Source organism: Pezoporus occidentalis, unplaced genomic scaffold (genome assembly GCF_034315485.1).
Source record: "Pezoporus occidentalis ecotype Australia unplaced genomic scaffold, CSIRO_AGI_Poc_V1 ctg113, whole genome shotgun sequence".
NCBI classification, from domain to species: domain Eukaryota; kingdom Metazoa; phylum Chordata; class Aves; order Psittaciformes; family Psittacidae; genus Pezoporus; species Pezoporus occidentalis.
Window position 1 is genome coordinate 566,301 of NW_026912918.1, and position 13,145 is coordinate 579,445.

At 40.2% G+C, this 13,145-nt stretch overlaps 1 protein-coding gene across 2 annotated transcripts; it reads right to left on the bottom strand.

Moving 5' to 3' along the window:
* Positions 1-1,091: 1,091 nt before the first annotated feature.
* On the bottom strand, positions 1,092-13,128 carry LYRM1 (LYR motif containing 1). 2 transcript variants are annotated; one of them, XM_062634612.1, is made up of 4 exons: positions 13,039-13,128; positions 5,960-6,118; positions 4,832-4,924; positions 1,092-3,208 (listed from the first exon to the last, which is right to left on the bottom strand). In XM_062634612.1, exons 2-4 carry the CDS (start codon positions 6,116-6,118, stop codon positions 3,092-3,094), a joined length of 369 nt encoding a protein of 122 aa, XP_062490596.1. In that variant the 5' UTR covers positions 13,039-13,128; the 3' UTR covers positions 1,092-3,091. The 2 variants fall into 2 exon arrangements, with proteins under 2 accessions (XP_062490596.1, XP_062490589.1); XM_062634605.1 differs by lacking the exon at positions 13,039-13,128 and adding an exon at positions 11,307-11,529.
* Between the last annotated feature and the right edge of the window lie 17 nt (positions 13,129-13,145).

Below are 13,145 nucleotides of genomic sequence, written 5' to 3' on the forward strand. Positions count from 1 at the left end.
ACTATGTGCTTACTAATGTTAGTGTTAATTTGGTTTCATAAGCACATGGGTTCATAAATAAGGAGTTAGGGACAGAATATTCAGAAAGGAGGTTTTATTGAAATATTCAAGGCCAGATACCCCATCAACAAATTACCACTGCATTGCTACTGCTTAGCTTGCAGGAGAGTTTCATGCAACTGATTTGGAATTTAATTTCTAAAGAATATAAAGTTACTATCATCTTTATTCTAAACTATTCTAAAGCATCTCCTGACTAGTGTGATAGCTTGAAAGAGACAGTATTTTCTGGAACAGGAGTGCACAAAGTTAAGGAAGTACAGGACAGAGTGTACACTGACTGGCTGAATCCAGTGCATTACAAACTCTCAAGAACTCAGATGCATTTTGGACAACATCTTTTTGCAAGTAAAATTAATGTGTAGGAATGATATATTGCACCATTGTTGGGATACCTGACAGCAGTTGCACGGTCCTTGGAAATGAATACAGTGAGTACCAGTTCAGATGTCTGCCTACCCACTGGACTGAGCTGCAGATGAAATTCTTTTTATGAAGCTCCCTCAAAATGGAAGTTTGCCAGTTTGACCTCTAAAAACAAAGCACTCTCTTTAAGGCAGGTTCTCTTTGTCATACAGAGTTTAACTTAAGCTGTGAAAAAAAGGGGTTTGGCCTCCAGACTTGATGAAAGAGCAGATCTAATCCTTCCTTTAGCTGAACAGACTTGGGGTTTTAAGAAATTTCAGTCTTCTGGTGCTGGGACATAATGAAGATCAGGCACTAGTTAATACTAGTTTCTCAAACACTTACTTTGAAAAATAGACTAGCATTTGAAAGCATCTCAAATAATGTGATAATGTTACTGCAGTTCAATTTACTGGCTTTTCAGTCAAGGAAGTGGATACTCATTTGAGTTACTTAAGGCTACTTGAGACTTTTTAAAATTGCTTATTTATATTTTCCTTCAGAAATAAACTCATCGTTATTTCAATTAGGTAACTTTAGGGATGTTCTCTTTAAATAATCTACATCTTACAGTATGTGCTCAGGAAAGAGTTGTGACTATAATACAGACAGTACATTGACAGTGCTCATTTACATAGCTGTTTATCCACCTGATGAGTCACAGCATCAGTACCTTCATTAGCCACGTGAATTTTAACAATTCAGAAGATTCAGAATGATAGCTCAATGATAAAGAATAAGCCTAAGCTCCCATTCAAAACACTTGTCTCTGCACATTTTTCTTTGGCTCAATTGACACATGTCTACACTGTGCATGAGGATAGGAAAAGACTGTATTTGGACTTGTTTCAATGAAGGATTAAGCAGTGTGCATAATCACGTTATTTTTTACTGTCTTTGTTCCATCCCACTTTTCCTCTGCTAAAGGAGTTTTGTTTTGTGTCTTCCTGGCAGCAGTAAATTTGCAAAGCTCCCACTGACAGGCAGAACAATGGCATTTTACATGATACTTCCCACAGGAGGTATTCCCAGGAAATAATTATATGGGAATAGATACCTTTGTGGACTGGAGCCATAAAAGGTAGTGAGAAATTGGACTAGACAGTACCTGTCATGCTGACTCGTTCTTCTCATTGTTTCCTTGTACTTTCTCATCCGCTTGGTTTTTTTTTTTCCACAGTACATTCTTGGGAAGCAACTGTCACTCTGTTCTGCACATGACCAGTTTTAACTTATTTTTAAGGTAGACAGGAATATTTCTTTGCCATTTTCTATTAGAACTTGTAGAGCTCAGAAAATGATACTTCATTGGTTTTGCCCATTTCAATAGGAAATAATGTACACTGCATTTTTCAAATCTGCTTTTTTACCATCCTTAACTTCTGGCTGGAATAGGTTGCTGCTCATACCCTCTGCCCTCAACACAGCTGTGGGCTGTGCTTATACAGTCTCCCAGTAGAGTGTGGTTCTTGTCCACAGCTTGGTCTCATTGGTACTTCTAGCCTACCTTTCCTGAAGAAAACAGCCTGGTAAAGCCAGAGCACTGAAAGGGAGCCAAAACAATTGGTGGCCAGTGAGGGGGCAATTAATTTAATTTCACTTCCATTCACGGGGCACCTGCAAAACAGAAATGGCGCTCAAACTTAAAAGGCAGAAGAAATAGTTGTAGGTGCTTTCTTTTAATAAAGGTGAAGTTCTGTCCATAATGTAAGAATTAAAACCTAACTCTAAAATAATTGTTGAGAAAGCCAGTGTGCTGATTATGCTGAAAAGCTAACCATGTAAAAATGCACAGTGAAGACACGCAAAGCATCCTAAGCTGGCTTCCATAGTGATACCCTGAAGGGAGAGTTTTCAGTCAGTCCATACATGGGAACCTGAGGAACCCAAGAGTGGAATGTTTCACTCCAAGTTGTGTAATGGCATTCCAAACTTTGCATTTCATATCCACACCCTGTCCAAAGGAAGTGAGGGGGAACCAAAAGAAAAGATGACATAGAGGGTCTAGGCTACTCCCCTGCAGTTTGCAAAAAGATAAAAGGAGGACTTGTGGCATTTCTGCTGTCCCTTTGCTAATGTCCCTTTAGAAACAATATTTCTCTATAAGGGTACTATGAAACTGAAACGATTCTTCAGGGACAATAGGCAGAGCAGGGACAAGAGAGGAAGGAGTGCAGCTGCAGTCAGTGTATTCCCACCTGCATTTGGAAGGTCTGGAGGTACAGTGTCTGCTTTATTCTCCTGGGCTTTCTTGATTCTTGCTGACTCTTACACAAGGCACTGCCTTGAATCACAACTGAGCATATATAATTCTCAAACCACCAGGGAACCCTGCTATAAATGAACAGAGTTTAAAAACCTGATGTAATTTTCCTGATGTCAAAGTAATCTTGTATCACACCTCGCTCCTTGAAAAGTGTTACCTTTATTGAGGAGTCAGTGGTTGAAATGTAATAAATACCAGACCAATCTTGTCCATTATATACATTATATCATCGCTTTCTGGCATCCAGAAATATGTGAGCAGGTGACCAAACAGCTTCATTCACAGATGTGCACACAAATCACCTCGATTGCAGTCCACAGTTTAAATGATGTGATTACACATCACATCTTAAATAATGGGTTATGAAACTTCATCATGGGATTTCAAGTATATTGGCTTAGAAATCTTCCTTAACTTTTCCTGGTGTCGCAACATACGGCCTTGTTTATGGGCAAGACCCATAGGAGGCAGGTGGATCTGGAAAAGAAAATCCAACCAGTTAGGTGCAAATTGAGAAGCTACAAGAAAAAGAAAGTATATATACAGACTAGGTTTCATTGAGTTTGAAATAATTTCTTCACACTTTGGAAAGGGCAACTGTACCATCCAGCTTATTAGATTTCTAGGAAGAGCACTCTGAGGTGTGATTAGTGGTGTAACTTTCAGGCCCTAAATGTTGTGTTTATTAAAATCATATATACATTAGGCTTTAATGACCTTGTTTTGGAGCTTGGTATCAGACTGTAATGATATAATGCTTGCTGAAATAGGACTGCTGACAATGTTCCAGAACGGTAAGACCTAGAAAATTCTCAAAATTCCTGAGTAGCAGTGTATTCTACTCATTCCTACCTAACAAGTCACAAAACTGTATGTACTGAAAGACTGTCTTCTTATTGTTATGATTATGTATACCATATTAAAATGCACAATGTCAATGACTCCACAAGCAGAAAGAGCAATAAGTAACAGGGTCTTCCTTTGATTGACAATGTCTTTGTATTTCATAAGACTGTTAGTGGAAGTCATGCAACTATATCCCCCCCTGCTAAGTGACTGAAAAATGTAGGTGTTAGCAGTCAGATGTTATTGTTGCTGAGGCTGTCATCCTGTAAGAGAGCTGTTTAGGTGCAAGTAGTAGTAAAAGCACTGACTAAAGCAGCAATAGAGATTACTAGAATCTGAAAAATAATGATCATCCAGTTTGTCTGAGACAGCGGATCTTGGACTGATCCTCTGGGATTCTGAAGCCACTGCAGAGCATAAATTTTAAGCCCTTTTCTAGGAGCACTGTTTGCCAGATGTGCATTGTTATTCTCTATCCTGGAGAAAAAGCTGTATGTGAAGCAGATGCTAACACTGACCATATTCTAGGCAAGCATCTGATGGAGATAGATAAAATTTAATCTTGACTTCCTTGATAAGGAAACTACAGATGTGAAAATACAAACTAATCAACAGGAGTTGAGAGAAAGTTTCTATGGGAGGCAGCATAAAGTACTACAGACAGAAGTGACTCAGCAGTGAGGTAACTATACTGAATGGTGCAATAGAAGACACTGATGCAACTTCCAGCATTTTGGTCATCTTGGACATGTTTTTCTCTAGGAAGAGGGGAAAAGAAGCAACATAGGCAGGTGTTTCATAAGACCTGATTTATTAGAAGAACAGCTACCAGTAACGCAGGCTATGAAAATAACTGTATCTATGGCAGATGTAATTAAGTATTTTTATTATCTTGTTTTATTATATGGAAAGATTAACAGATTTGATTCCATTAATGTCTTTTTCTGGTTGGACATTGGTTGGACAAGACTGCCTAAATATTCAAAGGCCTTGAGAGTTTAGCTCATGTAACTCCATTTAGACTTTGACTTCTTAATTTGTGAAGAAATTAGCCAATTTACAGGGAAATAAGATAGATAGAGAACATTTCAATACACATTTGGCTTATTTGGCTCTGATTTAGCATGGCATTTAAATACCGGCTCATCTAAAAATGCACTGCAGAGACAGTGATGTGGACTGTGATGTAATTATTGCCTAGTGAGAGCCAAGAGGGTGCAGCTGAAGATTTTGTGACTTAAAATTTCTACTCACAGGCCTTGGGTAGGGGATGTTATAGTGAAGTCCAATTTCAATTCTTGCCTCACATTCTTCTATATACTGCTTAATCAACTTTGGATCTGTTACCTAAGATCATAGAAACAAATGTTTTGTATGAGTACAGCAGTTAGCAATTGAAAGCTCAAGTGTAAATGATGCACAGCCACATGACTTTCTCTAGCTTTTTTTGGCAATCCCAAGAATACAATGATTGTATTTTTCATATCCATAAAAGGTAACATTTGCATTGACTCAATAGTTCTAGGCTTGATGGTGCTGGATATTAAGGCCTGGAGCTATCTTGACTGAGACTACAGAAAGAGGGTTTTACCCAAACATGGTATTTTCATTGTAAAAAAGACTATACACATGTAAACTACTAATATAGCTGTGAAAAAAAACACACTCACCCATTCATCACTCAGCAAGATAGCTAGAAAAGAAAGAGAAGAGACTCCTTGGTTTACACTCTGTTATCGTCCTATCCTGAAACTCCCTCTGAAGTCAGAAGTGTGGTGTAAATTGTGACTTACATCCATTTTTTTTGATTTTGAATTACTCGAATTTAGTCCCACTCCAAAATGGGATATAAGTAAGCATTGCGATCTAGATTACAAAAAGGACCTTCGATTACCATGCAGTCTGTATTGTCCCTTTCAAGAGGGGTTTGAAATTTCTTCCTTAAGAAAAAAAAAGTGCTTCTTTTAAAAGAATTTCCAATAATTGCTGCTTTGAGAAGAGAAAAGAAGTGTAAGAAGCTACTGAGCTCTGTTTGCCATTGCAGGGGTAATGATACATTTATCTAACTTTCTAAAAGATCAAAAGCTGCTTCAATTACATAAGCAGTGTCTTTTGAATTTAATTTTTTATTAGTATTTTTTAGTGAAAGCTCTAAACCTTGTAGACTTCTACAGTAGTTAATGAAGAGCTGAAATGGTTTGAGTTTTCTTATTACTATTTCAGTGGTGGGATTTAAAATATAACCAAAATACACCAGCATTTAAGGTGAGTGAAGTGTTGGGAAATCAACTCTTATATTCATATGTTAGCACCCAATCACTGTGACGGTCCAAAAAGCAAGAGGACAACCATTCAGAAAATCAAAACTGTAAGGATACTCACATTTTTGTTTTTTCGGAATAATGTTTGGGCTTCATTGATAATGTACGCTTTCTCTTTAACAGTTTCTTCTATCTGTCCTGATGCTGATTGCCATTTTTTGGCTATTCGGAATATCTTGCGGTAAAGGCCAAGAACTTCTTGTCGAGTAACTGGGGTCATCTAAAAAAGCAACACAAAACCCCAGACATATGCATGAACATTTGAATTGCTAAAAAGCCAGCAAGCAGTATGCTTTCTCACACAATTGAATTAAATATATTTCTACCATCTAAAGATATGCTGAGCTATACAAAAGCCCCAAAATAGTAGTAAACAGTTATTAGCTATTGAAAGCTGAAGACCCAGTCCAGCCAAGTATTTAAACTGACACTCAAACCTATCTCCATTCAAACAGCTCCAGTTCTTGCTCAAAGTTAAGCACTTGCTTTAGTGCTTTACTGAATCACAAGCCTGGTACAAGAATGCCCAGGTTTTGCTTCACTGCTATTTTGCAACAGACATTGGGTGAGTCACTGAAACTCTGAGCATCCCTCTTCCTGTGAAACTGTTGTACCAGTGCTGCCCCTGTCTTTGCAAAGCATCTTGGATCTGTGAATAAAATACATGATAAAACAACCACAATGATTCAGCTGGAGTTTGATGTGATGAAAAAGTGATGAAAGTTATTTTATCTAAGCACTGCAGGAGAGGCAGACTAACTGTGGATTTAGGAAAGTTCTGAATGTCTTTATTTTCAGAGAGCTGCATACCTGCTCAGCCCACTGAATCAGCCTCCAGGTGTGGTAGGAATCTTTGTCAGAAATCAAGAATGAAATCCTATTCTATTCTTATTCTATTTAAATGAGTATTTTATCATCACTGACACTATTTCATGTCAGACAACAATTATTCCTGAAAAAAATCCACTGCAGAAACAATGACTAGTGCTTTAGGGACACCACAGCTATTGAGGGACACCACAGCTACTGAGGATACCTTCCTGTCCAAAAGGCAGATGCAGTAGCACTACACAGTAAGTATATAGATGCAACAAGGAACAGATATCAGGGACAGGCCACTACCTGACTGAGCCAGGATCCATTTGCAAACCTGGAACTCTAGTTACTGTGGCTGAATCAACCCTGAAATGAGACCTGTGAGCTGGGAACAGCTCCTCCGAAGGACAGTGTGGAGCAGGGTAATCCCGATGGCCTGAACAGCCCTCTGGAGGGAGCACTCTCCTCCCTTGATCATAGAGGAAAAGCCACTTCCCAATGCACGCACCCGAAGTCTAGCAGCGTGGCCGTCGTCACTCATCTGACTGTCGTGTGGGTAGTAGCACAGGGTTTTGACTCAAAGTCTCCTCAAGCCGTATTAGTTCCCAAGTGGCAGCCTCCACCACAGCAGCTAACTTCTAGTAGTATTTCGGTCCTCCTGTGGCTTCAGCTACTCACACCGTCTTTTCCTCACCAGTCAGAGTTACAGATGCTAACTGAAGACATGACTTGTGCCATAGTTCGTTTCACTAAAAAAAACCCCAGTGTATTAAATCCAAGCATATTTTGTCTTAACTGTTGCTATGATTTAAGGACTTTTTGTTGCTTCATGAACTCTGTTAAGGATCTTAAGAAGTACAGGCATAAAACTGTTTTTCTCTGATTCTTGAGAGAACATTTTTTATTTTTCTATTTGTATTTTTAAAACATTTAAGCAATCATATCTTTTCCCCTCAGATATAAAAATGATCCTTCCTACCCAGTATTTCTAGTAAATGTTTATGGTATTTCTAGGAAATAGAAATCACTTTGGAATAAATGCTTCACTTTACCCACTTTGCAGCTCCATTTCAGGCAATAGCGTTAGTCATACACAAAGCTATGTGTGTACGTGTATCTGAAAAACCACTGCTTCCCTCTGCGAAGTGCATATTTTGTACAGAAAATAAACAGTTCAATTACAACGGCTGACCAAGCACAAGCCAAGTCCCACATCGTGTCCTTAACCTACAGCCCCTCCTGGCCTCACCCCTCTGCTTTTAGTTGAAGGTATCACTTTCTGGTAGACTCTTTGTTTCCTGCTGACAGCTAATAAAAGGTAGTATTGCACTGGAAACTTTCAGCTCAGGTTTTCATGTAATACATAAAGAAAAATTAGAGGAATAATGTCAGGAGAAAAAATGTTTAAAATAGAGGTTTAAATTTTGACCTAGACATCAGACAGTTTCCAAGGCCACAACTTGCACAGTGCATGTCCTTTGCTGAGAGCTGTAATCATACCTGTCGCTTTTGGGTTTTAATCATACCAAGAACCTGTTTATAAAATTATTGTTTAAAGTTTTAGAATCAGTGGGGTTTTTTTCCCCACTAGTTGCTTCTGCTCCCCCACCTAGAACTTTTTAATTTCTCAGTGTTGGAACTGATAGAGAACTGTGTAGCCCTTCACCTGGGCATGGGCTGCATTTCTGCATTATTGCTTTCCTTCCCACATATGCTAGATGATTTGAAAGACATTAAGCAGCTTTTCATATATATGGCTCATTTAGTCAACAATCTCTAATGTTACAGACTTGCTCATGGACCATTTCTGCAAAGATACATAAATGAATGTGTGAGGAACTCTTTACGGCCAGAGGACCCCTGTCTATCACAGATGGGAGCAGACAGGACAAAACTCAAAGCCTGGCTCAGATTTTGAGTGGGACTCTAAATACAGGATAATTCCACCAACAGCAAAATTACTTCCAAGTTAAAATGCTGTAAATGAGATTGCAGGTTTTCTTCTTTGGTATAAACAGAGCCCACACTGACAGAAATGTAAGTGACAGTACAAGTAATGTATCAGGTGTAATTTCATGAAGTGACACTACTTGTATTAGTTTTGTGGGTGTGTAAAAATGATTCTAAGTGGGACAGAAGGGAAGATAAGGGAGGCTTTCATGTCCTTGTAGTTACTCATCTTGCAACTTACATCTTTGGCATTTAAATCATAATTATATTTCACATCTCTGGAATGTTAAGTGGATGTTACACCACTTTCCCACTAACACTCATCTTGTGGTAGTCACACCCATTGTTTAACTTCTACCACCCTTCATTTTATTGCAGAATGCAGCCCACAGAGGTTAACCACAGGCATTTTTGTCAAAAAGTACAGGGCTGTTGTATTAACTGAGCAAATTTCAGGTGTTCACTGCAACAAAACAAGCTGTGAGAGGTCAAAGGTAGGTCTGTAGGCACAAATGTATCGATGGGAAAAGTGGTAGGTTGCTTTTGAGCTGAGTGTTAGAATTCAGCCTTTGGAGGGAAGCCAAGCACTGCCTTCCACACAGCATTTGCTGGATGCCGTGGCAGAGTTCTGGTAACGCAGGGTTGTATCATTCTTTTGATCTACGTGCAAACCCCTGTTACCAATATGCAGATCAAACACGTGAAATATCCCATTGTATCCAAACTTGCAAAGGAGGCTTGAGCAGTTAATGAGTTACTGCATGGTGAGGATGCAAACTTTTTTCATTGTTAATTAAAACAAATAGTCCTTTAGACTATGAAATGTAATAACAAATTTTTCTTTGGGGAAACAAATACGCATTCCTTTGGATTTTTAGATGATTGACCCAGAAGTTCACTAATCTAAATAATCAGTCAAACACCAGTTGTCTTCTGCTACTTGCAGGTTTGTTTAGAATTTAAATTTAAAGTTTATATAAAAATAAGGAGAGGAATCTGTCAACTGCACTGTAAAGTGACCCCAACAGTGCACTGTCAAAGCAAAGAAGGCAAGCTGCATGAACACTGACTATCTAAGAGCAGCTAAATTACAGCTACTTCCCAGGGAGGGATGCTTGGCTAAGAAAGCATGTCCAGCACTCTCCTCCTATCTCCTCTGATGAAGTTGTAAGTCTATTTTATTTCATCCTTTCTTTTCAAGTCAAGTATTAGCTACTCACTTGAAATATAAAATCTGTCAGCAATGAGTACATTGAGGATTTTAGGAAACAAAGGGTGCAAGGAATAGCTCATGGGTAAAAAATTACATTTTAAACCAACAGATCTCTTCTTTTACGTCCCAGCTAACTAGGGCATGCATTAATGCTGATGCTGAAACCGTATTTGCTCAGGGGAGGAGATGGTGGGGAACAGAACTCTGTGTGAAATAATTCAAAAAAGCGCCTTTGAACTTCTCAGATGTAAAATGTTTTATTTAGAAACAACACAAATTCTATTTGACAGCTGGCTTGCTACTGGCAAATAGTCCTAAAGACACAGTGATAAACTGCTGGGCTGACTGCCATCCAAATCAAGCTATAATCACATTTTTGTTACAGAAATAAGTGACATAATTCAAAAGCATGGCGTTATCAACATTATAGCATGGATCAACAGCAGCTATGGCCTGCATGATAATCCGTATCTCATAGTTTCAAATGCACTTTTTGGCTAACTAAAGAGATGTGAAGACCTCAACGTATCTTGCCTTTGTTTTAAGAGCTAAATTATACCATTTAGCGAAAGAATGACCTGCAGTCTCTCTCCTGCTGCTATTGCAGCAGATAATCAATCATTCCTTTCACAGCTATATACAGCAACAGGAGGTCAGTAATCCATATTCATCTTTCATGCCAGTCTGCCAAAATTAGTCTACGCTTCTTAAGGCAGCAGTGAATTTGTTCTATCATTCCCTTGAGGGACAACAACTGAAACAATGAGTTCCTGTGGCATAGGGAGAAGAGAAGGGGTCACAGATTCCTGTGATAGCTGGGTAAGTCACATGCCTTCCAGTGATACTAATTTCCAAAATCCAGTTTCTACAAAAATAATTTTATCTTCTTTTACTCAAATCAGTGAGTTAGTGGCCTGTGACAGCTAGTGCCCTGCAAACATCGACCACACGTGGCTGCAGTACGTAGCAAAGTGAAAGCTCATCTGATTTTTATTCTTAATTGAACAATCTTTCTTTAGTATTTAGTCAAAACCAAGTCATAGCAGAACTTCAATCACAGCTAAAATAGTCCATCTTCACATGGTGAAAAACAAACTAAAATGAAAGCTCTTACTCTTCCATGATGGTGTTACATCCTCCTTTCTACCAGTGATGCAAGTAAATTTCAAGTATTTTCCATCAAGGATTAATTCGATTCCAACTATTTCTCACTGTTTCAATCTACATGCTGCAGTCAGAAATCTATGCAGATTTGGTGAAAAAGAATGAAGTTAATGAATCAAGTTACTCAGTTACGATACCTGAAAGCAAAGTGACTTTCACATGGGTTTAGATTTTGTCATACCAGTATCTTTGTGCTGGCAAACTGAAGTGATCTGAAACCCCGATCGATACGTCTGAACCAGCCTCTCTAAGTCGTTGTACTTACACTGTTCATCAGCTGGGATGAGGCTCTGCTGTTCTATTCATGCCTTGGATTTCTGACTGAACTGGGATCTCTTCTAAGCTTTTTCTTACATACGGAGGAATCTTTTGATCAGAAAAAGGGAACTGCATGCAAAGAGAATACAATTAAGTAGTAAAACCAAGGACTTGTGTTTTATCTCAGGGTTTCCTATGTTATTTCAAATAACTGAAATTTCAGGAAATTAGGATTCTACAACATTTTCTCCATTTGTATAAATGAAAGGGGAACCCTTAACTAGTCTCTTTTGATCATGAAGCTTTCATTTTGTCAGTCAGAGTTGGTCGAGGCATTATCTGCCTTTAGTAGGACATAGGGACTCCAGCGCTGTGAGTGCCTCCTGGGCTGGAGTAGCCTCAGGAAGAACAAAAATACTGACTTGGACTGTGGAGATGGGGAGGAGGAGCAAAAAAAAATAGCACTTTACATATTTCTTAGCTTTCTCCTGAAAATCATGCAGTCTCCAGGTAAACTAAAGCAATGAGAACTTGTCTCTAGTCTTGTGCAGCCCTTTCGCTTATGCTTTCATACAGTTACAACCATTTTCTCTTTTCCTCCTCCTTTGTGTTTAGTTCTCTGTTAGTTACAAGCAGAGAAAGAGGTTTTAATGTGGTGCAACATATTTAGTGGAGAAAACGAAGTCTCAGCTATCCTTGGATGGCCTTACTTATATAATAGAGAAGCATACAGAAAGATACCAGTGTAGACACAAATCCCAGTATGGATTTATGCACCTTATTCATATCTTGGCTTTGAGCCAAATGCAACTGAATGCATGAATAGAAATATTTTCCAGCATTGGAAATGCTCCCAAACTCAAGAACAGGTATAAATATTAATGCTATCCGAGAAACAATCCTCCCTACCCCATTTCTTACTTCATTCTGTGGGTCATTTAATGAAACTCAGCTTATGAGCCCTCTCCTTCCATTTCCAAGCACTTTGGTCTCAGGACATTGATAGATATGATTTTCAGTCACTATCTGAGCACTGTAGCACGCCATATATATGGAGTTTTGGAGCCAAGAAAACCTCACAGAGTACTTGCACTAGACGCTCTTGAATGGTCGATTGATCAGCCTTTGGGGCTCCTGCCTCATTGCTGGCACAAGGGCAGAGGAACACTGGGGAAGTGCTGCTCTATCTGTCCCAGTCTTCTCTCGGGTTCTGTGGAGAACCCTTGGGCCTGATGGTGACAGGACACCTCCTTGACAGGATATGCAGGTGCAGGTGAGAGGTTCGGGACTCATTTTGCCAGCACCTGGGACCCAGGCCATGCCACAGTCACCTCTGCAGCTACTGCTGCACCCAGGCAGGCACAGGCTGTGGGGGTCAGGCCTACCCTAAGAAAGGTCCCGTTCACACAGCGCAGGGCTGTAAATGCACTGGCAGAGAGCAGTGTGACTGTGGGACTTGGCAGTCCTCCGCTTCCTGTGCACCACGCAGGCTGCTGCCAGCGCTACGATGGCGGTGGCCGCCCCCCCGCCATTGCCCACAGCCGCGCTGCCGCCGGGGGGCGCTGCAGGAGCGGGCGCCTTCCTGCCCGCTGGCTGCCGGGGCGGCATTGCCCCTGCAGCCGGGCAGAACCAACGCGTGAAGGGGAGAGGGTTGCCCAACCGCAAAGGCCTCCAGCCAGTGCTCTCCCCTCCGCCTTCCCCGCGTGTCGGCTTGCCCGCCCTCCATCTTCTCGCTTTACCTTAGGGAGGAAGGGTATCGAGGTCCCGCTCCCCACCTTCGTGGCGGCGGTTCCGCCCCAGTAGGCCCCGTCCCCCCGCTCCGGTGGGCGAGGGACACGGTGAGCAG